At 34.9% G+C, this 26,837-nt stretch overlaps 1 protein-coding gene across 2 annotated transcripts in view; it reads right to left on the bottom strand.

Moving 5' to 3' along the window:
* Positions 1-332: 332 nt before the first annotated feature.
* The window catches only part of LOC145684272 (nuclear protein AMMECR1), a 66,028-nt gene continuing 39,523 nt past the window's right edge, over positions 333-26,837 (bottom strand). The window contains exons 4-5 of one of the 2 annotated variants that reach the window (XR_014131266.1): positions 24,449-24,591; positions 13,852-13,987 (exon numbers count right to left, since the gene is read on the bottom strand). Coding sequence is in view for 1 of the 2 variants with exons in the window: in XM_081756416.1 (XP_081612542.1) it covers positions 13,821-13,987 (167 nt within the window). In the remaining variant the exon portion in view is untranslated. Of the gene's footprint in view, positions 13,988-24,448; positions 24,592-26,837 lie in introns of both variants that reach the window. The other variant, XM_081756416.1, reaches the window with a different exon arrangement.

The following is a 26,837-nucleotide window of genomic DNA, read 5'->3' as shown; positions in this document are numbered from 1 at the left end:
CAATCTTTTGCGGACGAAATTCTGAAAAAACGAAAGATTTTATTCCATTCAGCGTTTTAGGGAGAAATAATGAGAACACGAGCCAGTGATGCTTCTGCTAAACATCGATGTAAAAACAAACTCGGTTGTTTATTATCGCGACCACTAATTCACCATCGCGGTCAACCTCTAGATCGCGAAGTAGCGTGTATCTCCGGCATGCGCTTACCCATTTAAATCTATGAGGTTGTGCCATCATCGAAGCAGCGACCGCGAGGCATCTTCGGTATGTCTTTACCCCACGTGGAAAATGACGGAGAAAGAAAAGGTGAGTCTGAAAAGAAACCACACACTTAAAGTATAATTATGCATTTTTTCTCTATCTCTCCATCAAGTATAAAAATCACAACAAATACAGTCCAATACATTCACATAAATCGAAAAAAATCCTTCCTAAACACTACAGAATACCAGCTTTCGAAACATAGCAGGAGCCATATACTTCATTTTTTTAATTATTAACTGCGTTTACAAAATATCACACATTAGTGTGTATATATGTGTATGTGGTTTTAAAAAAAAAGACCAATAATTATTATTCATGAAAACCCCATTACTACCTCATGAAAGGAGCGGTGATGAAGAATCTTTACACATCAATCGATCAATAATGTTTTTTTTTCATTTTTTTGTTTTTTTTACACATTTTTTTGGGATGGCCCCTTTACTACTTCAAATCACAACTAGGCACAATAGTTATATATATTTATATATGTATATATTTATATTAAACGTCTGGTGATCTACTTTTTTTGTATATATAAAAGTGCTGCCGTTTTTTTAAATTCTTTTAAAAAAATGATGGGCTGTTCCAGAAATTACCTTAGGTGACAGTGGAGTAATATCCATAGATCAGAGGGGAAGTTTTTCTGTGTTTTTTTTCTCTCCTCTGACATTTTGTTGTTGAGGAACACGGGATGACAAAGAAGAAGGTGGGTAATTGCTTCCATCAAATAATAAAAATCAAAAGCTACCACACCCTCATAAGTAATTTCTGAACTCTGTTAATAAGACAGTTCACATTCAGTTTCTCCAAAAAAATATTCTTCATTTGATTTTAATTTTTTTTTCTTTTTAGAACAAAGATGGCAACTAGTAGACATGAGGTATTGAATGTGTGTATCCTATCAGAGCCCGACATCTGACATATTTTTGTGTTTCTTAACATATTATGCTTATCTATATATATATAAATATATGTATATATTTGTGTATGTGTGTGTACATATACATATATTTTTACCCCAAGAAATTATGGAGAATTATTATTATCATGATAAAATTTTACAACTAACTCTACTTAGGCGGTGGTTGTTGCACGCTGGGAGGATTGTTCTTATTTTGATCCAACAATGGCATAAGCGATTTTCTTTTGTTGTTGGTGTAAAGTTTTACATTAGACAACAGAATTATGTAACCAAGCTCTTTCATTACATTCGTCTCGCTATACGGAGTGCTCACAATCACGTTACCACTGAACACACTTAAATCATGGAGTTAATATATATAAAAGTAGTGAATATGTAACACTTATCGGAAGACGGGTTTCAGTCAAAATACTAGAAGCCAAGATTTTGGTGGCTGTAGTTGGCGTTATCTGCAGCGGATTTTTTTTTTTACTGAATTAACCTTTTATATGCCTTCCTTAAATTGTCTGGTTTAATGCCGCTTTCCAACATCGGTCCCTATGAAACGTGGATCGATCCCTCCGAAACAAAAGGTGGATATACTAACCGTTTTTACCCACGAGGGAATTACGGTAAGAAAGCGAGGGTCGTTACAACCTTTGCCGTCTCTCAAATTGTTCGTTTAGATACACTACCATTCTTTTATTATATTAACTCCATGACTGTATCCAATATTATACATATAATTTTTTTTACAATTGCCACTATTTCTTTTAGTACAGAACACAGAAATTCTCATAAAAGAAAAACACTTCTCTTACAAGTAATTCTTTATGGGATTTTCGTTTTCAATCACGCAATGCCAATGAATATCATACTGCTGGTCATTTATAATTAATTCCGCGCATTATCAGCATCACGGTGGAAATTCACTGTGATTACACAAAGTGTACTATTATTTCTATTTTTTTTTTTTCTATCTAAGGAATTACCATAATTAGAAACTTTTACATAACTCGTTCCTAAGTGTACTAATTCGATATATAAAGGACGACAGCCATCACGGTGTGTGGCATAAAATTAGCATCTTCAAAATCCTTATACGCTCTTCCCTTTCTTTCGTTCCCATATTATATATATATATACACATCATGTGTATATACATGTATGTATTGTTAAAATGTAAATTCTTCACGAAAAGCGTATAACTTCTTAAGTTCTTTCTTCAACACCGAGACTATCTGACACGCAATCTGTAGTTCAACTGCAATCCGAACGATATTACTAGAAAACTTTACGAGTTTCTCAGTTACTGAACATGGGGAAACCCTTACATTTTGAAATACACGATAAATTTACTCCACTTTAGGTTAACAGAAGGATCATCAGCGGAAAAAAAATACAAAAAATTACAATAAATTGCACAGTAACACTCTTTATGACTACATAAAGCATCCTTGTGAGTAGTTTCTATAGTCTAATGGCCATCACTAACTTCTACCGGGAATAAAACTCCGAATCATTAAGAGAACAATCACAGAGCTGATAAGAACAAACAATCGCCCCAATTTAACCACGTTATCAGAAAATATAATTAGAGACCACCAACTACGAAGAACCATGCATGAAAACTTGGCAAATACGATATTTGTACATATATATCTTGACGTGATGAATATCAGTTGAAATAAAAGGAGTCAATACTGTATGATAATGCACGCTTCCGTTAAACTATGTGAGTAGTATTGGAAGATTCTCCATATTCGGTACATATGAGTCCATGAAGTTTCGACATATTCCGCAGCATTGGATGTTCGCGAAATTTCTTTTACGAGTACTGAAACCAGTGTCCAACGTTACTCTTCACTGAGAGCATTTTAGAGTTCCTTCACGTCTAGAGAGAACTGAAGAACATTTCAGACTATTACACAGGTATGATCAATAGTCGCTAGTGAAATGCATATCTTCCCCTTACTTGTCCTTCTATCAATAAGAAGAAATAATTCTGAATGCAATTTTCAGTAATATATACATTTGTGTCAACCAAAACTGTTTCCAGGTTGTATCGTTTGTTTGAGGCAATTGATCAGTTAATAAATACGGAGCAGGTATATAACTTTATTGACGACCGTACATTACTCGTAGATATGAATGTAAGTGTTATTTTGTGAAAGTGTCTCATAACATGACTTAAGATTTCATTTCTTTAAGTTTAATACCCCACGATTATGTCCTGAGGCTAAAGGAGAAGATGATAATTATGAAATTGTGGTATGAAGAAAGAAGAAACGGGCGAGTCTTGAGAAAATTCACGCATACGGTGTTTGTGCACCACAAAGCCCACTTGAGTTTAAATCGAACCAGGTACCTTACGTACCAGCGGTAAGCGTTTTACTACTGAACCATCCCGAGGTTTCTTTAAAAAAAAAATGCATGTATATGGGCCAATAAGTAAGAATCAAATTACAAATACAAGTAAGATCCTTTGTGCTACATATAGAGGGACACACTTATTTCCATACATAGCGGAAAGTGAACACTTGTATTGCTTTAAATGAAACCAAAATATTTTTTTCTGGAAAGTTGACAATGGTACTTATATTCTTATTTACTTCAAGTCATCATTTGAATCCCTGAATGTTTTCAGTTATGTACTCATATATTACACTGATCGAACGCTAGAGCATTTCTATTTCAAGTGTGCCCTTGCTAGCGCTGCTGTCGATATGTGCTTTCCCATACCTCCCTCGAAAGAAGAGGGACAAGTTGCTGCGACAGAGATAATTCAGTTGTTAAATGCGGAAGCGTTGCCACAAGGAATTACTTCACGGACTTCGCTCTGCACTGTCTTGTTAGCCATTCTAAGTAGCCTACGATCTTCACTCGCCAAGACGAAACGACTGAATGACAAATTGGCAACACAGCTGAGATCATTCACTTCTTTTCCCTAAGCAAAGAAAGGGGTTCCTCCGTCAGAGGATGGTGGGGGTGGGGCCGAAGTGTTTCACATATTTTCCGAGGGAACACTTGAAACTAGAAAGGCTCTAGTCTGTGAAAACAAAAATTATGCATGATTTTTCTTCAAATTGCCAAATACACACTTTGTCGCAGAAAGCGACAAGTTTCAACATGCTCTTAGTTACTTGCTAAAATTCAGAAAATGGTAATGGGTCAAACCAGCTAGTAAGAAACCCTTCTGGCATTGCGTTGAAAACAATCATCAACTTACGTGCACTTTAAATTCCCAAGATGATCAATACAATTAGTCTACAAAAAGTAGCAACAGAAAAAGGAACACAATGCTATTCATTGATTTATCTTTTGTATTTAACGGATACTTTTACACGATATTAAAATTAACCCATGCCATTGTTTTTTAAAAAATATTTTCAAAAACCTTCCTGGTGGTTAAATGCCCTTTAAAAAAAACAATTTATGATATACGAAACACATGAGGTAGAATAGTTTATCATCTCACAGGAATTATGTGACTATACATATACAAGGTGTAGTCAAAACTAAATCAGACACTTGTGAATAGTATTTATTACACACACACACAAGGAACGTGCAAGATTTCAAACTACTAAGTTTAAAACTGGAGATGGTTATTTATTTTGAAGTCAGACTTAACTATCCTCATTGAGGCTCGCGTTCACACGAGGTCATTAAATTTCATTAAGCTCGCGTTCACTGGGAGTCGGGTTCTTGCTCGCTTATACTCAGCCGAGCCAGACTTGCGAGCTTGTATATCTCGGCTTCACATTAGCGGGGCCACGGTGGCTCAGTGGTAGAGCGTTTACCTCTGGGGCATGGGATCCTTGGTTCGATTTCAGCTCGCGCCAAGTGAGCTTTGTAGTGGACAAACACTTGTCCGTGGGATTTCTCGGGGTTCTCCCTCTTATTATTCCGTCATTTTATTCATTTCTCATCATCACCGTCTCCTTTCGCCTCGGCGGCATAAATGTGGGACGTAAAACAAAGATTTCATTTTCATTTTTCGGTTTCACATTAAGAACTTGCGCAGTGACATAATCTGTACCTTCATCAAAACAGTAATGCATACCAGTTTTGGTGACTATACTTTTAAGTATTTAATGTAACGTGTATTGCTTGAAGGGCTATTTTATCAGTAGACTTTTCGATCTTATATTTTTATTAATTGTTCAGATTATAATATTATATGTGGGATTTTCGCTGAACACTTTTAGCATTCTGAAGATTAAGATAAAGACAATTCTTTGTATTCGAAAACTTAAAAATTACCTCGCTGCTCCACAGAATAGTAATCTTTTCTTCAATGGTTGGTAGCGGCAGATAGGCAGAGCATACCAAAATCAAAATATGGGCATAGGCATTCTGGACATAAGTTGGAATACCATCACTGACACCTTCACCGCCGCTACTGACCACTACAGAAAAGACGTAGGATATGTATTCTGTAGAAACTACGAGATGTTTTTGTTTTCAAATATAAACAATTGTAAATACCATTCTTTGGACATATTCTGAACGATTAATAAAAATGTAGAGCAGCAAAGGTGAGTACCTAAAATTTACTGATATTGGCAAGTATTTACTTTTGTGCCAAGATGACCTGTGCGGATATGTAAGTTGATCAAATGCATAACTGATTTTATCCACAAACATTTTGCAGCAAACAGGAAGAATTTGGCGTGTACTGCGTTTCACAATCGTTTTCTCGAACTATTTGAGAATAAAATTGTGGAAGAACTCGGACCATATCAGCATTCTACAGCCTTTGTACTCAAAGGATCTTGATCCAGATGATTACTTCCTGTTTCAAATACGTGATCACAGGAGACAAGTTCACCTCGGTAGAAGACGTAAATACATGCTCAATGCACACTTAAATAAGATTACCAAAAATAGCCTGTAGGAACGTTTTGGTGTCACAATAAAAATATTTGTTTCACGTCCCACGTATGTGCTCTGTAGGCTGAGAGACAGATCTTAATGGAAGTGAGTCATAATGATGGGGAACTGATGGAATGCGAACGTGGGAGGAAAGGTGAGAATCTCGAGAAACCCACGGAAACTATATTATCCACCACAAGCACACATGGACTGCGGTCGAACCAGAGATCCTCACACCCTCCTAGATTCAATCAGACCAGGTGAGCACCCTTATGAGTGGCACGGTCGCTATCAAAATTTGTAAAATCTTGCAATTCTTGTGTAATCAATATTTCACAAATGTTTGAATTACTTTCGACTGTACCACGTATGTGGTACTAACAATACGCTAAAAAAATCTATTATTGCAAATAAAAAAATATTAAGACTAGCCTACTATGTCTGCATCTTTGTCTAAATAACGAAAAAAAAAAAAAAAAGTCATGCAAGGACCATGTCATACCAAGGAGCTAGCATCTAATGTATATAAAATTAACTTTTCCATCCTCTAAAATGAGTAAAAGAGTACTCTTCTATATATGGAAAAACAAAATTTGTCTGTAGTATAAAACTCTGAAATGGGTAGTTATACATCTTTTCACCGGTGAATCAAATCAGCGTACGTTGTGTGTGTTTTAAGGCAATTTACTTAATAATATAACAAGTAAGCTTATCTATTTAAGAAATTCTCCGCAACGAACAGTCATTTATTTGAACCTCTTAACTGTTATCCTGAGGTCAAATTTTTGACTTCTCTTGTTATATACTGCCAATGGTAGCAGAAAAATGATTGGACTAAAGGCGTTATCCACACATCTGGTTTTAATATACGAGTGCCCAAAAACGAGAAATTTATTAAAAGGACATCACGTTCTCGAAGTAAAGTTTTGAACTATTCATTTACCTGTCGTATAGCAAAAATGAAAATTGTGGCCCAATTTAAACCAATGATAGTATATTTAGCTCTGCCCTCGTCCCTTAGTTTAAAAAAGCAGTTGAAAATTAAACACTTCAAAGTATGAACAAACTATATTCCAGCTAGAATTCCGGATACCGTATTTACGCGATTGTGAGCAAACTGTTTTTATTTGTTTAAAATTCTTCGACTTAGAATAGGTATCGTTACCACGGCCGGTAAAGCACACGACACCCTTTACAGAAACAATACGAAAAGTTCCGAAAAATGTCGCCAGAAGACGCCACAAGTAGGTTTTAGTAAGTTGTCGCCATCTTGAAGACTCAACATTGCCAAGTCAGTGGACCTGTTTCTCATTGACTCATGTTTGGATTTAGCAAATATTTTAAGTATTCACGGGAAGAAAAATAAAAAAAAATACGGAAAAAATATTAATTTAAACGCACTTCAGTAGCATTAAGCAAGAAAACTTGCGAATTTCGTTCACTGAACACTGTTCGTCCCAGGAGGAAAAAAATAAGTTTCTGAAAAATCAAGCATTCCTAATTTCACATCCAACTACAATAATCCAATCAAAATACAAGAAAACTGCACTCAAAACATACTTTCGACTATATAAATATATATTTAAGCTATTTACTATAATCGTCATCACCTACATAGTAAGGTGTACTCAGAGAGAAGAAAAAATACACGTGGAGATCAAACTCGTCAATAAACCACCAGAAAGGTTTCATCGTATAAACACAAAAATTCACACAGTTTGGTTACTTAAAAAGAAAAAGAAAAAAAAATTAAGTCAAAATACAGTACATGTTACAATAATACATCACAAAAGAAGAAAAACGAAAGTGCTGAAACGTCTCAAAGGAACACACTGTTTGCAAACAGTTGTCAATTAAAAAGGAAACAAAAAGAAAACTAACATTAACATTCTAAATTCACAACTACACACTTACTTATCTCTACGGAAATTGCAATAATTTTTAATCATTACAAGATATATATATATATACTTAATAAAAAGATCATAATAATAGTAATAAAAAAAACAAAAAACATGTATATAGATACATAATATACCCAAGGTGCTACTGTATTATGAAAAAATTAAGTGTAAACATTTCGTTATTTCATCATTCTTAATTCATTACAATACTCTTTTCATTATAATGAAAAAAGCCCATCACACACACACACACACGACCGCACATCTAACACTAACATACATATAATATATGTATATATGTCTGTCCTTGTGCAATTCTTAGCGACCATGTTAAAATGTCAGTCTCTTGTGTTACTAATAAGGACATTTGGGAAAAAAACCTACATTTTAAATCCTTTTTTTATTAGTATATGCTGCACATTAAACTGCTTATAGCATTGAAACTATATGAAATATTATTGTTATAAATTTGTGCATAGCACAAAATTTAATATTTTTTTTTTTATTTTTATTATTTTAGCGTCTCAATGTGGAATTTGTATATATGTATGGTGTGAATATATATCTATAACTTGTTACAGTTATATCGATATACAACTATGAATTCAGTATAAAATTTCCTAAGCTGATATAGATATATATGTTATATAAACAGTAACACCGTTATTTTTTTAAATTACTTTGATATGAAAGCAACATTCATTCAATCACACATTTTGACATAATTGCTTTTTAAGTGATATATGAATGCCTTATTTTTTAAAAATAATTTTTGCTTTATTTTATCGTCACTGGGATATACGAAGGTTAAGTCAAAAAATTATCTGCAATGCAGCTGTAACTCTTGTTACAATGTTAATACTGTGCCCTCTGTCCTCCTCCATTTCATTGTTATACTGTTGTGGTCCTTCAATGAAAGTTTAATTCTAATTCCTTCATTTCTCTTTCCTTTGTTGCAGATAGATCATGACTACTGCATTAGAAGTTTGCATCAAAGAGGAACAACGAGCAATGATCCGGTTTTTGTGGTCGAAAGGTGTATCAGGGGGCCGCAATCCATGAAAGACTTGCGGCACAATACCGGAACTGTGTCTTGTCGCAATAGAGTATCTACAAATGGATTGAAAAAATTAAAAAAACGGTCGCACCAGTGTTACGCACGAGGACGGATGGTTTCAATGTTTCAATACATTCATAGACATTCCTTTGCGGCAACACACTATTCCCGTATTGTGCCAAAAGTGTTTGATGCATTGCGGCCTCTGATACACCTTCCGACCACAAAAACCGGATCACTGTTTGTTGTTCTCTTCGGTGTAAACTTCTAATGGAGCAGCCATGATCTATCTGCAACAAAAGGAAGACAAACGGAGGAATTATGATCAAACTTTCATAGCATGACAACAACAGCATAAAAATAAAATAAATGGGGACAGAAGTCAGTGTGAACAATGTAAAAAAAAGTTATATCTACATTACGGATAATATTTGACTTACCCTCGTATTTTCTGGATATATTTTACCAAACAGAGAATTGCATTACACTCGTGTGTGTGTGTATGTATAAAGATGAATATAGAATCCTTGTTCGTATTCCAATAATAAGAATTACAGAAAAAAAAAAATCCTTATCGCTGTAGACCAAAAAACTGCATGCTTCCAATTATAAATTGCCGATAATCTGAGAAATCAGAAATTTATTTATAATTCTACCTCGCTACACACAAGCTGAGCCAAAAGTTACAATCGCATACTATTTTTAATGAAATATATTTCTCATGTGCGAAATCTACTAAAACGTAAACTGCAAGAAGTGTTTACGTAACTCGATGTGGTAATAACTCGTCTATTTTCCCATTATTTCTAGAGAAAAGATGAACTTTATCATTACTAAAAAGGATATTCAACAACACCACTTCCCTCATGTTACCAAAGTTAGTAATATTATGATCGTATTATATACAGGGTGGCCCAAAAGTAAGTATACAGTCCCGTCCCGTATTTTATATCATTTCTTATTGTTATCAAACAGGTACACCTAGTTTCTTTATTATTTTTTCTTAACGTCTTTTTACCTGTTAACTTAAGCGGAACAATCGAAGCAAATAAATTCATAAACTAGAATGTTGTACTTGAACAATACTGGAAGCACTGCGATAAAAACCCGACAAAACTGCTGGAACGAAAAAACAATATCGAAGTGTTAAAATGAAGATGAAAAGAAAAAAAGTTGCTTAGGGAGAATATTTTTTGAGAAGAAATTGTCTCATTAGTGAAGAAAAAAATGCACTAAAAAGTAAAATGGGACTTGCGCCAGAATGAACAAATTAATTGACAAAGATGGTGTAAGAAACCTTCTCAATCAGCGGTAGGCGACTTGACAGTGTTGAGAGAAGAATAGAATGATAGTTTATTTTTCTTTGGTTGTTGTTGTTTTATACTCAGTTTCATTACGGTCCTCCACAGTGGACTGGTTATTCTTCCGACCCCGTGTCTTACTTTCTGAAATTTGTAGGCAGATACAAGTTTCTGAAGCATGCCTATTTTTTTTTCCGAAAAGAGGGGAAAATCTGAGCCTGCCTAGCAGAAACTCGATTCAATAAACAACTGCGCTACCAGAGATGTGATTAATGTTTTGTGTGTTTAATTTTTCTTCCCTTACCTAGCTAGAAAAATTTTCGCAGAAACAATTCACTTTTCGCGAATATCAATTTGTGTTTAATATTTTAACTTCTTAATACGAGGGATGATCGAAAAAAAAAGTTACAAAACATAAAACTTTTATGTTATTCACTCACTGTAACTTAATGAAAAATTATTTGTAGATTAATAACATGTCTGTCTTGGTACAGGTTTGAGGACTTTGGATTCTGATCATATATATCCGAAAAGCGGACATTAGGAGTCCCTATTATTGCGAAATTAAAATACCGCTAATTTTACAGTAATTCTGTGATATCTTCAAATAGATAAAAGATAATCGAAAAGTGGATCAAGACCCTTCTAGACGATGTTATTTTGCATGAGGTACCGTTATCACGAGTCACCTAGTAGCTTTCCGTTTGCAGTTATTTAGAAACGCGAAAATAAATGCCTATTTTCTCAATGGCTGGAAATCGAAAGCAGATAAATGAGTCGTAATAACGGTATCTCACGCAAAATAATATTGTCTAGGGAGATCTTGTTCCACTTTTCGATTATCTTTTATCTATTTCAAGATATCACATAATTACTGCAAAATTAGCGATATTTTAATTTCGCAGTAATGAGGCCTCTTAAAATGATGATTCGTGTCGAAAATTACTCAAGAGTAGAAATGAGGTTAGTGGTGTGGTTCTTGTGGACCAAAACACTACATCTGCTGACATTCACAGGCAGATTGTAGAGATGTGTGAGGAAGAGCTTAAATTTCAAAGCAACACGCAGAAAAGTTGTGTCATGCCTTCAAAGAAAGACAACCCTGAACACAGCGGTAAACTCAATAACTTCACCCACTGACGTTACGCTTGGAATGACTAGAGAACCCCTTCTACAGTTCTGATTCCAAAGCAAAAAAATGGCTGCCCACCATCATCTGGCATGCGATTATATCACGACCGCTGCCTCACGGTGGCTACGGGAACTTGACGCGAATTTCTATGCAAATGGTATAGAAAATTTATCTGCCCTCGTGATAAGAGGTTGAACAAAAACTGTGGTTACATCGAAGACTATAGTTGAGTGTCCTCTATCATCAGGTGTGCACACATAAGCCATAATAGGCTTTGTTAACTTTTTATTTTAATCATCCCTCGTACATTTTACACCTAGGACGCTATAAAAACTGATTCTTCATATTTTCTGCTCCTTGTAATTTCTGAAAGATTTCTGCTCCTTGTAATTTCCAAAGAACCATTTCTTTGGTTCATGTCTTCACAAGGATTTATATCCATCCTTCATACACACACACACACACACACACACACATATACTGACACTCATTAAATCTATTGTGTTTTCTTCCAAATATTATGAATGATGCTTATTCAAAATGCGGTTGGTATTCTAATGAGCTGACTTGAAAAACAAAAGAAGTAATTGGTGTTTTCTAATTTTTTTTAAACATTCTGTTACTCACTTTGGAAGACAAATTCTAAATTTAAAAAAAAATAGAGAAAAAAATGTCTACAGCTATTGTTGTCTATCTATATTATGTATGTATGTATGCATTTTGTATAATGGCGTCATAGGTCAGTATTAGTGATCATTAACATTCTTTTGGTCACATTTTCTCACACAAGTATAACATATCATCAGCATACAATATCAACTACTACTCTACGTAAGGCATTTGTGTCAATAGTTTCTTTTTTTTCTCTTTTTCATGTTTAAAAAAACATACAGGAAAAAATGAGAGATAGACTTTTTTTTTTAACCACTACACACGCTTGTATGTTAACTATATGAATATGTATATGAATGGATGTGTGATATATATATATATATTAAAGACAAGGTAAAGAGGGGGACGCAAAATGTCTACAAGTTGCCTCGCGTGCAATTATTATAAATTGGATTAGAAAAAAATAGTCGGAAAGGAGGAAAGAATGTTTTCCGATTTTTTTTTTTTACATATTTTTTTTTCAGTCACAATATCTATATAATATATAATGTTCGTTTGTTTGTTTGTTGTTATTAGTCAGTTACAGAACGGTGGAACAGCCCCAATACCTGAGCAGGTCATGTGTGACTGAAAGACAATTGAATTTTACTTAATAAATTGGCTCGGGACTGGGAAATCTCTCTCTTTTCTTTTCATCTCAATAAAAGTGGACTGCTTCGTAAACTCTGCGTACGTAGAAATTATTCACGATTATCAATTATTCTTCAGCTTAACGCCTTAAGATAATTTTTTTTTTCTTATTTCACTCGGCAATTCAACGCCTGATCGCTCCCATTATTATTATCATCTTAAATAGACACACATTTTTTTCCTCATTATTAAAAAAAAAAGCCACACACAATTATACAAAGTCTTAACAACATAGCAGGACCAAGTCTACTTTTTTTTTTTTTTTTTTTTTTGTGTACCCTTTTCTCTCAAGAGATCGACTATACACATATTATATATATGTACATCAAATCCAAGTCAGTACACACCTTTTTTTTAACTCTTAAAAACTTTCCCAGTGAGCTTTTTTTTTTTTTACATTAAAAACTACCTTATTTTTTAAAAAAAACTTTTTTTTAAGTTATGGATGGCAGTGACAGTGTATATCAATAACGCCAAGTACATCTCGATGACCTTAAACTTCCCTTTTTTAATTAAGTTAGCCGCTCCCAATTGATTAATCTTGTTTTTCTTAATATTATATATATATATATATATATATGTATAACATACATATATAGATTGAAAAAAATATAAGCAGTTCTTGAAACAGATTTAACTGTTGTTAAGGCCGCTTTTTCAGCATGATTATGAACATAGTTTTTTTTTCTTGTTGTTAAAAAAAAATCACATATCACTAAGCTATTTGCATGGTGATAAAAACCTGCTTCTTGGAATGAAGGCCTTTTTGGGGGCCTATTCTGGCGATGATTTTTCATTTTCTTTTTTTAATTACTATTTTCCTAAAACCTCATTTATTATTTTTTTTTTTTCCTCTGCTGTTATCTTGAATCACATCCTAGTAGTAGTTGTAATTAAAAATTGAAAACTTGGGAAGTATTATGTCAATTAGGCGGTGCCAGCCATATTACACATCTGTCACTTCCGCCGCTCTTCGACAGAACGTTCGGGAAAGGATTCCTGATAGCCCCATGCACAATCCACTGTACTCAGAGCTTGCGCCGCAGTCCAAACAATTGCACCACCTAAGTTCCATATTTGCTAGCACCGCCGGTTCCGCCAATGATTAAGATAATCTTGGTAACTCACTGTTATTTTTTCACTTTGATACCGCGTCAATTTTATATTTCGACGCACATCTGGGGTCACAGATCCCTTGTAACCTCCTTTCCGTAGTAGCGAATCTATTGTCTGTATACGATCCCATCCTGAAAAAGACAGAAACAGAAGCAGTATTAGTCGTCATATCTGACATTCTTTTTTCCTTAACGTAGGAAATATGAGTGAAAATATACGAGTTTTTCGGGACTAGAAATTGGCAGAAGATAACGACTGCTCCACTGAATTGATAAATATGAATGCAGTTTTGATAGCGTGGCGGGTCCATTTAGATTATTACAAGTTGAGAATTCGTGCAAATGACATTACAAACCTCAGATTACTTTTAAAATTTAAAATATTTAGACAAGTATTTTCAACGAACTTAAAAAGTTCGTCGATAGAGCATTAAAACCTATCTGAGAAAGTAAAGGAATTTTTCGCATCACTCGTTCCCGAGATATTTAAAAAAAGTTTCGATTTTGGGAGATTTAAGGAGCCATATCTCGGAACCGTAAGTCACAGAGAGATTATATTTTGCGAAGTTTTCAATTTTGAGCCCTCCATTCTGAGCACTATAATGAATAATTATTATATTCTTTTAACAGCCCTTTTACGTGTTGATTATAAAATTCACCACCTAAATCTGTTTGTGTGTTAAACACGGGCAATTCAATTAAAAAAAAAAATGTTATTCCTTTTACAATTTTAGGACCTTTCTTTGTTTCTAACGGAACACAATATGAATATCGTGAAAAAATATCACTACAACATAATATATATTTGTAATTATTATTATACTTTGCAGTATTTTGCATATCTGCTAAATCCATTCGTAATGTTTATTGTTTTTTAAAACAACATATCGTACAACGTTTTAACATAACTCTTAAACAAAACATGTGGAAAAAGATAGTACTCAAGGAAATTATAAATGGATAGATATATTACAAGAATTGTTTAATGGGTATGATAATAAAGTACATAGAACAATTAGTATAAAGCCTGTAAAAGTTAACAAGAAAAATTAATTATTTTTAAGTTTGTTCTGGGAATGCTCTTGGAGCATTCTCAACTAGTTCCGCATGTAAGAGTCTTGTTTATGAAAGAAAACTTTTGAGGAAGATACTTAGTCAAATACAGACGAACAAGTAGAGAGGAAGTTACACACCGCAAACTCTACAATATCTAGGCGTCACTGAATAATAATGATTAGTGCAAATAATCAGGGTGTCTATTAAAATTTCATTAACGTGACTTTCCCGTGACCTTTTCTTTACCAAACCATAAAATTTCGTAACATTCTCAAGTACGAATTTGGGTGCGAAGTAAGCCGAATTTTCATACATGCAATACAAGCATACTCTGGTTGCAACTTGGTAGAGTCTAAAGCCGACCATAGACATTTTTGGTGGTAAATTTTAACGTTTTATGGAACAAAATTTTCCGGTCTGCACTTATATTTGTACAGATAAATAAATAAATAATAATAATAATAAAACCGTGACCCAAAAGCTAAATTTCGTGACTTTTTCTTGATTTCATGACCGTTTTCTGATTTCGTGACTTTTTCATGACTTTCGTGACCAACAGACACCCTGATAATCCAGGTTATGTGCTATATTGTCAAAAATCGAAATAAATTCTAAGATATTACTGATCAATATTTGTGAATAAACAAAAACATTCAGGACATACTTATGCCGTGCATGTTTCGGCAAAAGATTATTGCCATCCTCAAAAGGACCCTTTTAAGAAAGAAAATAAAGGGCCCTTTTCCTGAGAGTGGCAATTATCTTTTGCTGAAATGAACACAGTACAAGAATATTCTAACTACTTTTGATACGTACAAATTCAGTTAATTACTGATCGATATTGCGATGTCCAACGAACTTAAGAAGTTCGTTATTGAATTCTCTATGTCTGTGTGTGTCTGTTATTTCCGAATTTTTCAATTTTGAACCTTCCATTTGATAGGGCATCAAAAACTATCTAAAAGGAGTGATGGACTTTTTTGCGTCACTCTTCCTGTTCCCGAGATATTGGCCAAAAGAGTTCGGATTTCGGGAGATTTAAGGAGCTATAATCACAGAAAACCGTAAGTCTGAGAGAGATAATATTTTGCAAATTTTTTAATTTTGGTCATGTGTCTTCATAAAACAATATATTGTAGAACGTTTTAACAGAACTCAAACATAACATGTGGGAAAAAATTGGTACTCCAGGAAATTATAGATAGATAGATATATTACAAGAACTGTTGAATGAGTATAATAATAATAATAAAGTACATAGAACAATTTGGATAAAGCCTGTAGAAGTTAATAAGAAAAATGAATTCTTTTTAAGTTCGTTCTGGCAATGCTGGCGTGAATTTTCTTAAAGTTCACCCGTTATTTCCCTCTTTCTTTATTCCACCATTTTATTCATTAGCATCATAGCCCTCTTTGACCCCACGAGAGAAAAAAAAAAAAAAAAAATCTGATATTACTACATTTTTAGATATTTGGATAAAATTTTCGATATCTAAATCCGGATGTATCACAGCTCTACAATGTAGTTCAAATCTTCTAAGAAGGGCATATAAAATATACGTACTGTGCGATATTTTACTGTTGTGCACTGTTCAAATCGAAATTTTCGAAATAATTTCCATCAACTTATTTTGCTCCAGCTTGCACCTTACAAAATGACAATTTCAAGGACAATGTTAGGCTGATAAAAGGTTAGGTAGGAGTTTATGGGAACACCTATGACGAGACTATTTATCCCCGTCACGATAACGTCAGCGGCCAAAACACTGGTTATGCAAGGAATATTAACTTCAAAGATATAATAAGCTGAGTAAAAAGTCACAAGCGACAAAAATAGAAGATTCTGACAAAACAATAATAAAGAAAACAGTATTAACAGCACAGGAGAAAAAAAAAAAACAAACAATAATAAATATTGAAATTAATGGCAGCTACGAGACAGACGAAATATAAAGCTCAGCATTACAAAATAATAATAAAAACAAGTCAATACATGCATGATTATCCAAAAACCGTAACACTAGGCAGCCCTAAATGCTCTCTGAGGTCTGAGTAGCCAGGATATTCTTTAAGAATAAACCGTCGTCTTGGCACCAAACGCAATGACGTCTTGTCAATTACACAAAAGTGATTTCAAAGAACGTAGCTTATTTTCATTCGCCTAGTTTCAAATCTGCCTGTCAGACTGGGCGCACACAATTTGAGAAAATAGCTATATTGTTAGGACCAACAGAAAAAAATTGCTCAAACAATTCCTGACATGCTGTGCTTGACCGCTGTGTCTGCATGTTTGTTGCCCCGCATGCCTCGTTATGTGGCATTCAGCAGACAAAGACGAGTACAGTCTTGCTGCTCTAGGCGACAGTATCTTATTAGATCTTGAAATAGCACAAACATGTTTCGAACAAAAAATAGTAATAACCATCACGAAATGGAAAATTGAAGCGACGACAGACGCGACAAACTTTCACAGCATGATCACAACAGCATAACAATAAAATTGAACAATGTAAGAAAAGTTATAGCTAATCTGCGGATAACTTTTGATTTACCTTCGTAATATCCAGTAATTCCCAACAAAACTTGCCACTTCTGATTGGCTGTAGCGATGTCAGCGGAGGGGCGAGAAAAGTGGGGGTCGTCCTTTTTGCTCACCACTCTCCTTTCGCTTTCAGTCACCACTATGGTTTGGTCAGTATTTAATCGCGTACGCAGACCAATATTCTTCAGAGCCAGCAGTTCTGTGATTACAATGCAAAGAGTTTTTTTTTTTTTTTTTTTTTTGCTTGAAGTTTGCTATTCCACATAATGAAAATGTCTCTGATCGGAAGTGGGCTGAGAATTTCCAAACAAGTTCAACGTTCAAAAAAATAATAAGCTGGTCGAACTAAAAGTGCCTGTACCCCTGAAAATGTTGACAACATGAGATAGTCTGTTCCACAGTCGCCAAAACATTCTGCAAAGAAGCATGCTGCAACTGTTGGGCTTTCTAGGGAGAGTGTAAGAAGAATTTTACTTAATTACAACCTGTTTTCAATGCCTTTTTTTTGAATAAACAACTTTCTATCTGCAATACTTTTTGTTTTATTAGCCTTTAAAATGTTTGAGGTTTTATTGGGTCACCCTGTATTAATACTATTAGGTTCTCATATCAGGAACGTTAAGTATACATCTCAATTCTTGAGACACAACATTCTTATTTTTCTTCAATACAGCAGACATTTTGCAACTCAAACTGATCATGAATACTTAAATCCCAATCAGGGGCGGTCCACTTTTCATGAAGTGACCCTTTAGTGTATATAGTTTCATTTGGAAATGTAAAGTTTTCGTATGTATTACTGGTTCATAGAAAAAATGGTGCCATGCAATATTTGCCATTGCGTGAGTATGTATTGGTTATTTGTCTTCCCGTGGAGTTAAGACAGCAACAGGAATTGCGTTTTAATTTCAATGCAAAGCAATTAATATTGGAATTGCGTATTTCTTTAGATGTTGTAGCTTATGCTTGTAGTATTTAATGTCTTTAATTTTCTAAGAGTAATATCATACATTTAATGGTATGTGTGGAATTAAAAATATAAGTTGTTCATTAATCCCCAATTTCAATATAACTTCTACAAAACAAGCCTTATTATTCATTACTATGATTAATATTATCCTTTCTATTCATTCGATTTGCAAATTTGTTAAATAATCTGATCACACAATTTTCCAGACAGAATTTTAAGATGTTCATGAGCAACGAATCAAATCTATTCTTACATTTTCGTTGTGAGTACAAAGATCTAGTACTTACTTACGTTGCTCTTGTCAATTTACTTAACATATGAAATAGGATATACGGTATTTTAACGGAAAAAGATAGTATCGTTTAAGTATAGTTTTACTTATACAACCTTTCGTCAAACAAAGTGTTAAAAACAACCAAGAACACTAACATTGATATACAAATATTCAGATCATGTCTTGCCCCTCCACTTTTAACGTCCAATCGCCGCCACTGGTCCCGACTATAGAGAATTCGTTGTACAGAAAGATTTTAGTAACGCTATAAATACTATACACTTAAAATAGCTTGTTAGTCGGGCGAAACAAATTTTGTAAAAGTACGTCAGTCATTTGCAAACAGTGTGGCCCGAAACATTAGTGTTCCACGATGGAACTACTAGTGTACCGAGAGAAATTTAGGACATTATGGAATGCAATTTACACTTAACAGAAAAGTTTGTCATTTATACAGGGTGTTTCAAAACAAACACCGAGAACACATGTGAAGTGATTCCTGACACCAAGTTAAGACAAAAAAGGGTAGACCAACCTGGGTGCAGAAATCCCTCATTTCGGAGTTACAAGCTGCCGAAAACATGAAAAAATGAACATTAAATATCCATAGCTCCAAAACTATGGGACCTACCATAGTCGGATCAAGACTTCACTTAGGAATTAGTATGCTCCCTATCCAAATATCCATGTTTCAGAATCCTGTGGTACTTAAGCAACAATTTTTACAGAAGGAGTTTGGCTATGAGCATATAATTTGAAGTACTCATCAACTACCTCTATAAAAACTTTTGCTTAAGTACCGCGGGATTCTGAAACATGGATATTTGGATAGGGAACTTACTAATTCCTAAGTGAAGTCTTGACCCGACTACAGTAGGTCCCATAGTATTGGAGTTAATGGACCTTTGAAGTTCATTTCTTCATGTTTTCGGAAGCTTATAACTCAAAAAAGACGGATTTCTGCACACAGGTTGGTCTATACTTTTTGTCTTATCTTTGTCTTCCAAACGTTGTCGGTGTTATTTTGGACACCCTGTATATTTTGAAACAATGGCACTAAGTATTTTCCGTTATTTGATACTCAAAACAGTTGCATTTGCGTAGTTAAAGTTTATTTACAGTCAAAAATGCAACTGACAACAGTTAAGGACTATAATAAATATTGCAATAAAACTAACAACACGACAATTATTAACAAAACAGAGTTCCACAGCAATGCTCTCTAAAAACCTATTTCTTTAAATCACTGTTAAATATCTTCTGACCTATCATACTGAACTGCAAATAAATAACGACTAGATATCCATCAATTTCTTTACTATTATCCTTTCCTTTCCTACCATTTCTATAATTTTCTCATTCGGCTTTTTTCTTTTTCTTTTCCATATCCACATTTAAACTACCTCAAATCATTTTTTTTATTGTTCGTTTGTATATTAGTTCACTTTTATACTCCGCACAATATTGCACACAAAGATACTTGACATGTTTCTTTAGTAAGTTTAAGCAGCATCCCGCAATATATACAAGGTCTATATATAGTATAACTCTGTAACTTCAAACGACAAAAAAGATCGTGAGAGATTAATAATAATATACAGGGTTAGCATAAATGATCCATTCGTTTTAAAATAGCTATATTTTCAAAAGTAGTACACGTACACACGAGAAAGATATATGTGGAAAGATTGATTGATTTTGAGTTTTACGTCCCGTTCAGCAGCGAGGCTATGTGAGACGTGGACCTACTGATTAACGTGGAATCCGAACCACATGAGCTCCCGCCGGGAATCGAACCCTATATGTGGAAAGAACCAAAAACTAACCCAGTTTGTATTGTGTATTCCAGATGGCACAGCACGAGGGGGAGGGGGGGCACACGACGGGCCACCCTCTCATTGGTACATCCCGCATTGCTGGATTGCGCGTATTGGTGAGAATGACTTAGCTTTGTTCCTCTGGCTTCCCAGATCACCTGATTTAACGCCCTGTGATTTCTTCCATTGGAGGTACGTTAAGGACCTTGTTTACGTACCCCCACTACCGCGATCCTTAGTCAAGCTCAAAGAATGCATCAGAAGTATGCTACAAAATGTATGGAATGAGCTCAAGTATCGTCTAGACGTGTGTCGTGTTACCAAGGGGCACATATTTGTAGAGGGTGTATAAACTTGGTGAGTTTGTGGTTGTTTTCATATATCTTCCATGTGTGTACGTATAATACTTTTGAAAATATAGCCTTTTCAAAACGAATGAATCATTCATGCCACTCTATACTATTGTTTTACAGGACAAGTGATGATTTGGAGTTTGGCGTCCCGTTCAGCACCGAGGCTATATAAGAGGTGAACCTTAACATGGGATCTGAACCATATGAGCTCCCACTAGGAATCGAACCCAAATCTCACGCGCACAAGGCGTGTACGCTAACCATATAGGCACGGAGTTCTTGGTAGAAAAAGCATCTGTGTGCTTCTAAATATAGGTCATCGAAGACACCCTGATTCCCAGTCATAGTTTTTTTTTTTTTTTTTTTTTAATTATTATATAACATTGAACGAATGACGAACAATGAATTTTGCTGTAAGTTAGAAAAATCAGCACCAAAGACTTAACGAGCCGTTAGGAAAACTGGATTACTAAATTTAGCCAGATATCTCGACCAATACAAATCCTATGTACCGATCTCTAACTGATTATGTTCGAAAAGGATTAATAAAGAATGAATGAATGTTTGGAGTTCCCCATACTTTTTTTTAACGTTTCGAGCTATGTATATATGTGGAGCGGGGGGGGGACACTGTGGCTCAATGAAACAGCGTTCATTTCTGGTACGTGAGGTTCTTGGTTCCATCCTCGCACACGTGAATTTGTGGTTGATATGGTATCCGTGGGTTTTCTCGGCGTTCTCCCTTTTTCTCCTACATTCTCATTCCACACTAATGTTTCATAATCGCTCGCTCTAATTAATTATCCGTCTCCTTTAGTTTAATTGACATTCCGTGGAAGAGTAGAACTACGGATTTCGCTCCATTTTATTTTCTGCAAGGAATCGAACCCAAGATGAGAAACACACAAAGCGAACTTCCAACATCGATCCAGATATAGTTACTGGCACGTAGCATGGCTGCTCAAGGTCAGAATGTGCTGGCCGAGGCGAGCTTCCACATTATTTTGTTGTAGGGTTGGCAGGGTAGTTAGCTACTTTGCACTGCAGAATGTACGTTGCAGTGTCTCAGAGTTATGAGGTATGCGTATCTGTATATGTATAAAACACAACTACAATATTCTAGCAAACACGCGAAAATATTGTCGCTCACATACTGGAATTATGTTCATGTTACACAGTACTGATTAATAGGGACGTCAAATTTTCGTTATTTTCTGCCCAAAATAGATGTTCTTTACGACAAATTGGTGCTATTGTTCGTGCTAAATTAAAGATATGCAGCGTTATTTATTTCAAAGCGTGTTATTTTTCCGGATATTTGTAACAAAGTTTAAATATATTACCCATTTTCTCGGATTAAAATAAAAGTGGGTTATTGAGAAATGATGCACTTTGATCTCAAAATAAATTTTAAGACAGAAATAAATACACGCACACATGTCATTATTAATTTATTTTTTATTATTTCTACTGTAAGACTTCTTTTTTGTCTGTTATTAATCCCTCTGTGACTGACTGCATTTGTTGTTATTGGATGTTGGAATAACTGTGTAGAGCTGGCAGCACTGTCGGTTATTGGAAAGCTGATTGACGGTAGGATCGCTGTTCGGAATTCGTCTGCTTTTGCAGTGACCTTGAGCAGCCATGCTACATGCCGGTCACTATACATGACAGCACCATGGACGCCCACAGGAGAAGGCAAGAAGAGGCAATTGTTTCCCCTTGGATTTTCGAAAAAGGTTTTAACTTATATAGGCTCTTCTAGTGACGAAAGATTTGTTTTCAATTCAACATTCAAATAAATGATTAGGAGTAACAAAATTTAGTCCGAGCCCTTCCCCAAGATTTTAACCTACTCCCCTCCCCCGTGTGATGAAATGAAATGAAATCTGAGTTTTACGTCCCACAGTTATGCCGGTTAGGCTAAAGGAGACGGTGATAATGAGAGATGAGTGAAATGGTGGAATGAAGAAAGTGGGAGGAAACGGGAGTACCCCGAGAAAACCCACGAGCACGGTGTTTGTCCACCACAAAGTTCACTTGGCGAGGGCTGGGATCGAACCCGGGACCCCAAGCACCAGAGGTCTCCCCCGTGTGATGTTTTATATTTTTTCAGTAATGATTATATTCAACCTACTAGCTGAACCTGCGCTCTCTACACAGCGCATTATTCGCATATGAGCATAAATCTCCTTATCATTCTTTACAACATTTGTGCATGTTCCTTTACAGACACAAGTGAAAGACGTATTGATTAAAAAAAAAGACCAGGGGTATCATAAAGGGGAGACTTTTTTCGATTATTTTTTCTCAATATCTCGCACCGTTTGCAAGATTTGAGCCTGCTTCCGGTTGGAGTTTCTATTTCATGTATGACCAGTGTTTTCTTTCTTCTTGCATGCAGTATGTAATAAGCAAATACATTACATACACAATTAATTATAATGTCAGTTATATATGGTATTCATTGGGCAAAACACTCCCAAAGAAAAAAGGTTCATCTTAGAGTGGAGAAATGGTTATCCTTCCTTTTCCATTATTATTTGGCCATGAAACAAACGCCTGAGACATATACAACCCCTATATACAAGTGTGGTGTTGGAATGTATAATGCTTAGGATGTGATGATTTAGATTTTTTTTTATTTCAACACTTCCAATGTACCCGTAAAAATGTAATAAAGAAATATTGCCCATGTTTTTTAAATATTCAATTAGAACTGGACAATCTACATGAAATTTACAATCGATTAGTAAAGACGTCATCTTTCTAGAGCCTGTAGTTTCCGAGATCTCATTGTCGAAAGGATTGGCCACAAACATATAAACGTAGTATAAAAGAGCTCCAAAGATGGCAGCACAATTCATTTGCATTTATATCGGAGAAGGCTTATTAAAGGCAAAGGCCTTTGAACAATAATTTAAAAGGATAAACTTTGTGAAATATATTTCTTCAAGTAATTTACTTAAAGTACACTCTTTTAAAAATATTTGTCTTTGTTATAAACGTGAAATCACAAATAACCGTAAATCAAAGGTTTGAAAGCTAAGGTTATAGGTTAGAGCTCGGTCTCTCTTAATTGGTACTGTAGCATTTTAATAGATAGATGAATGCAATAGCAAAATATTTTGGATAATATCATCCGTCAGTTGAGTTGAAAAGATGATTTGTTGCTTTTCCATATATATATATATATATATATATATATATATATATATATATATATGTGTGTGTGTGTGTGTGTTTCACTCCCCCCCTTCCCCGGAAAAATCCTGCGGGTGTCCATGGGCAGCACCTAATTACTAACTGTGTGATTCTCACGTTAGTAAACCGACGATTAAAAGGAAAGCACCACGAGATACCGAGGTCGGGGTTTGAATGCAAAACCCTCTTAAATTATAATCACCGTCCTCATAAAAGCGCCAGTTCAATACAATTTATATTTCTGAAACATTAAACATGTGCTATTCTAAATTCATAATACTGATAATTAATAATTACTACTGCAAAAAGAAAATAAAGAAAAAACAAAATAATAATGGTGCAGCTGCACCAACTTAATAAGTTATGCATTTGCTTACAAGCTATATAGACCACAAAAACATTGGGTGTCCAGGTGGTAGTAGGTTGCTTTGGGTAACTAGGTTTGAAGCACTATTATTGTGTGCTGCTTAACACATCAGATGGTTTGAAGTTATGATGAATGACATCGGCAACGACATAACTGTAAGGAAATGAAAAAAAGAACAGCAGATATTGAGTAGAAAAGTACGCAGCACTCAATGCACAACACTACGGTTAGGAAATTTTTTGATGAATTTGACCTCATAACTTTTTTTCGTAGAAACTAAAACCGCTGGTTTGTTTGAGTCATGTTAAAACAGGTTTTTCGCATACAGAATGAGTAATTTTAGAGTAATCTCATCATTTGTTTTTATTAAGTAGCCAAAGGCATTTATTAGTTTTTAGACAAAGGTGGAATTTCAAAAACAATGTTTACTTTTTTCCCTTTGTGTGTCACAATTTATCAAGAATAATCAGTTTAAAAAATATGAAAAATGTCTTAAAGAGATAGTTTGACATATATTTTAAAAGTTTCCATCATGGCACGAAACAAAGATAAATCTACAATGTCTCCCGAGCATATTTCTGTCTCAGGAAGAAGTAGTATTGTCGATTATCTAATGAATTACGTACATACACAGGGTGTAACAAAAAAGATACGGCAAAATTTCAGCGGTGGAGGATTCCTTATGGATAAACAAATAAAAAAATAAGTTCATATGACCATATGTCGGAAAATGCATCGTTACAGAGTTACGGCCATTGGGCCTCCTGCCGGCGTGAAATAGTCACATTTTGGACGCCGCTGAATGTGACTCAATTTAATCCTCAATTGCTCAGCTCCTAATTAAGCTAGACGATAATTTTTGTCTTCCTGAAGGATGAACTAGTGTAAACCACGTACAGATATGGCGTGTATGTCGTCGAGTGAGGCTGTATCTGTATCACCTGCAGCGGGTGCAGTCTGTGTCAACCGACTATCTGCCACGAGTACGCTTTTACCAGTGATACCTCTAGCAATGTGCTGTTAATCTCATTTTCCCACCCGCACTAGTGTTTACAGATGAGGCTCAGTTCACACGAAAAGGCATCTTCAATTACCATAATGTACATGTTTGAGCGGACGATAATCCTCATGCGATCAGTCCCAAGAGAGACCAACAACAGTTTGCTCTCAGTGTATGTTGCGATATTGTCGGTGACACTTTAGTAGCCACACATATACTCCTGCAGAGGCTGACGGAAAACACTTATCTAGATTTGCTGAAAACCCACATTTCGGATGCACTGGGTAACTTGCCCTTGGTTCTGTGTCCATCTGTGAAAACGCATATCAGTGGAAAGCTTCATCCTTCAGGAAGACATTGATACGGAAATTATCTTCCGAAGCTTAATTAGGAGCTGAGCTATTGAGGTTTAAATTGAGTCACATTGAGGGGAGGTGAATAATAGCGCCCACGGGCAACACAGCGCTATTACTCAGGTCAAAATAATGCGAAAATGCTATATAATGATATATTCTTCAGGGCCGTTTTCAGCCGCTATGGGGAATTAAAATTTCACGATATGGCAACGTCGCAGATTAACTTGAAACCATTAGCATTGCTCCTCGAATCCATTCAGCACTTACAGTGATTGTTGTGCTAATAAATGGTGCTAGCGTCAACGTCTATCGATTTTGCCATCTGGAAACAATCGATATAACTATTTGATGAGTTGGTAGATTTTATCCGTGTTTCTTTATTTGCGACGCTGCCACATCGTGCAATTCGCAACTCTAGACAACAACCCGAAAGGTATACAATTATATACATTTTTCCATTTGATTTATAAAATAATGCTCTGTAGTCTGTGGGCGTCATTTTAGAACACCCGATATATATATATATGAAGGGCCAGAGGGAAGAACGCTATTTTTCTAACAATGTAATTACAATGGTTATTTAATGAATAACTTGTTTTTATCCTCTCCTGAAAAATTTCATTAAATGGACTGAAAGCGTTCTTTCCCCTGACCCTTCATATATATTACAAAATTAGTTAATTTAACAAATACGATGTCTTGAAGACTTTTTTTTTTTTTTTTTTTTTAAATGCCAACAGATTACAGTTTCTCCATAGTATTTCTGTTACACAGGTATGCCCTATATGAATTCTACCTTGAGTAGTAGTTCGTTCTCCTTCTGGCGTGTAATTCAATGGAATGTTATTCTTTGCCTTAATTTACTTTAAAAAAGTTATCAAATCAAATTATTTGGTTTTGAATTATCTTAAACATTTACTTAATCTTTATATTACTTTATAAAGATTTTTTTTTTCATATTGAAAGAACATAATCGAAGAAAAAATAGCATAACATGCACATATCGGGAAGTATTGAACAAAGAAAAAAAAGGAATACTACAC

The sequence above is a fragment of the Thermobia domestica genome, chromosome 4 (assembly GCF_964235325.1).
Source record: "Thermobia domestica chromosome 4, izTheDome1.hap1.1, whole genome shotgun sequence".
Classification (NCBI taxonomy): domain Eukaryota; kingdom Metazoa; phylum Arthropoda; class Insecta; order Zygentoma; family Lepismatidae; genus Thermobia; species Thermobia domestica.
The sequence above is the reverse complement of the archived record's forward strand: the minus strand, read 5'-3'. Positions and strand labels throughout refer to the sequence as shown.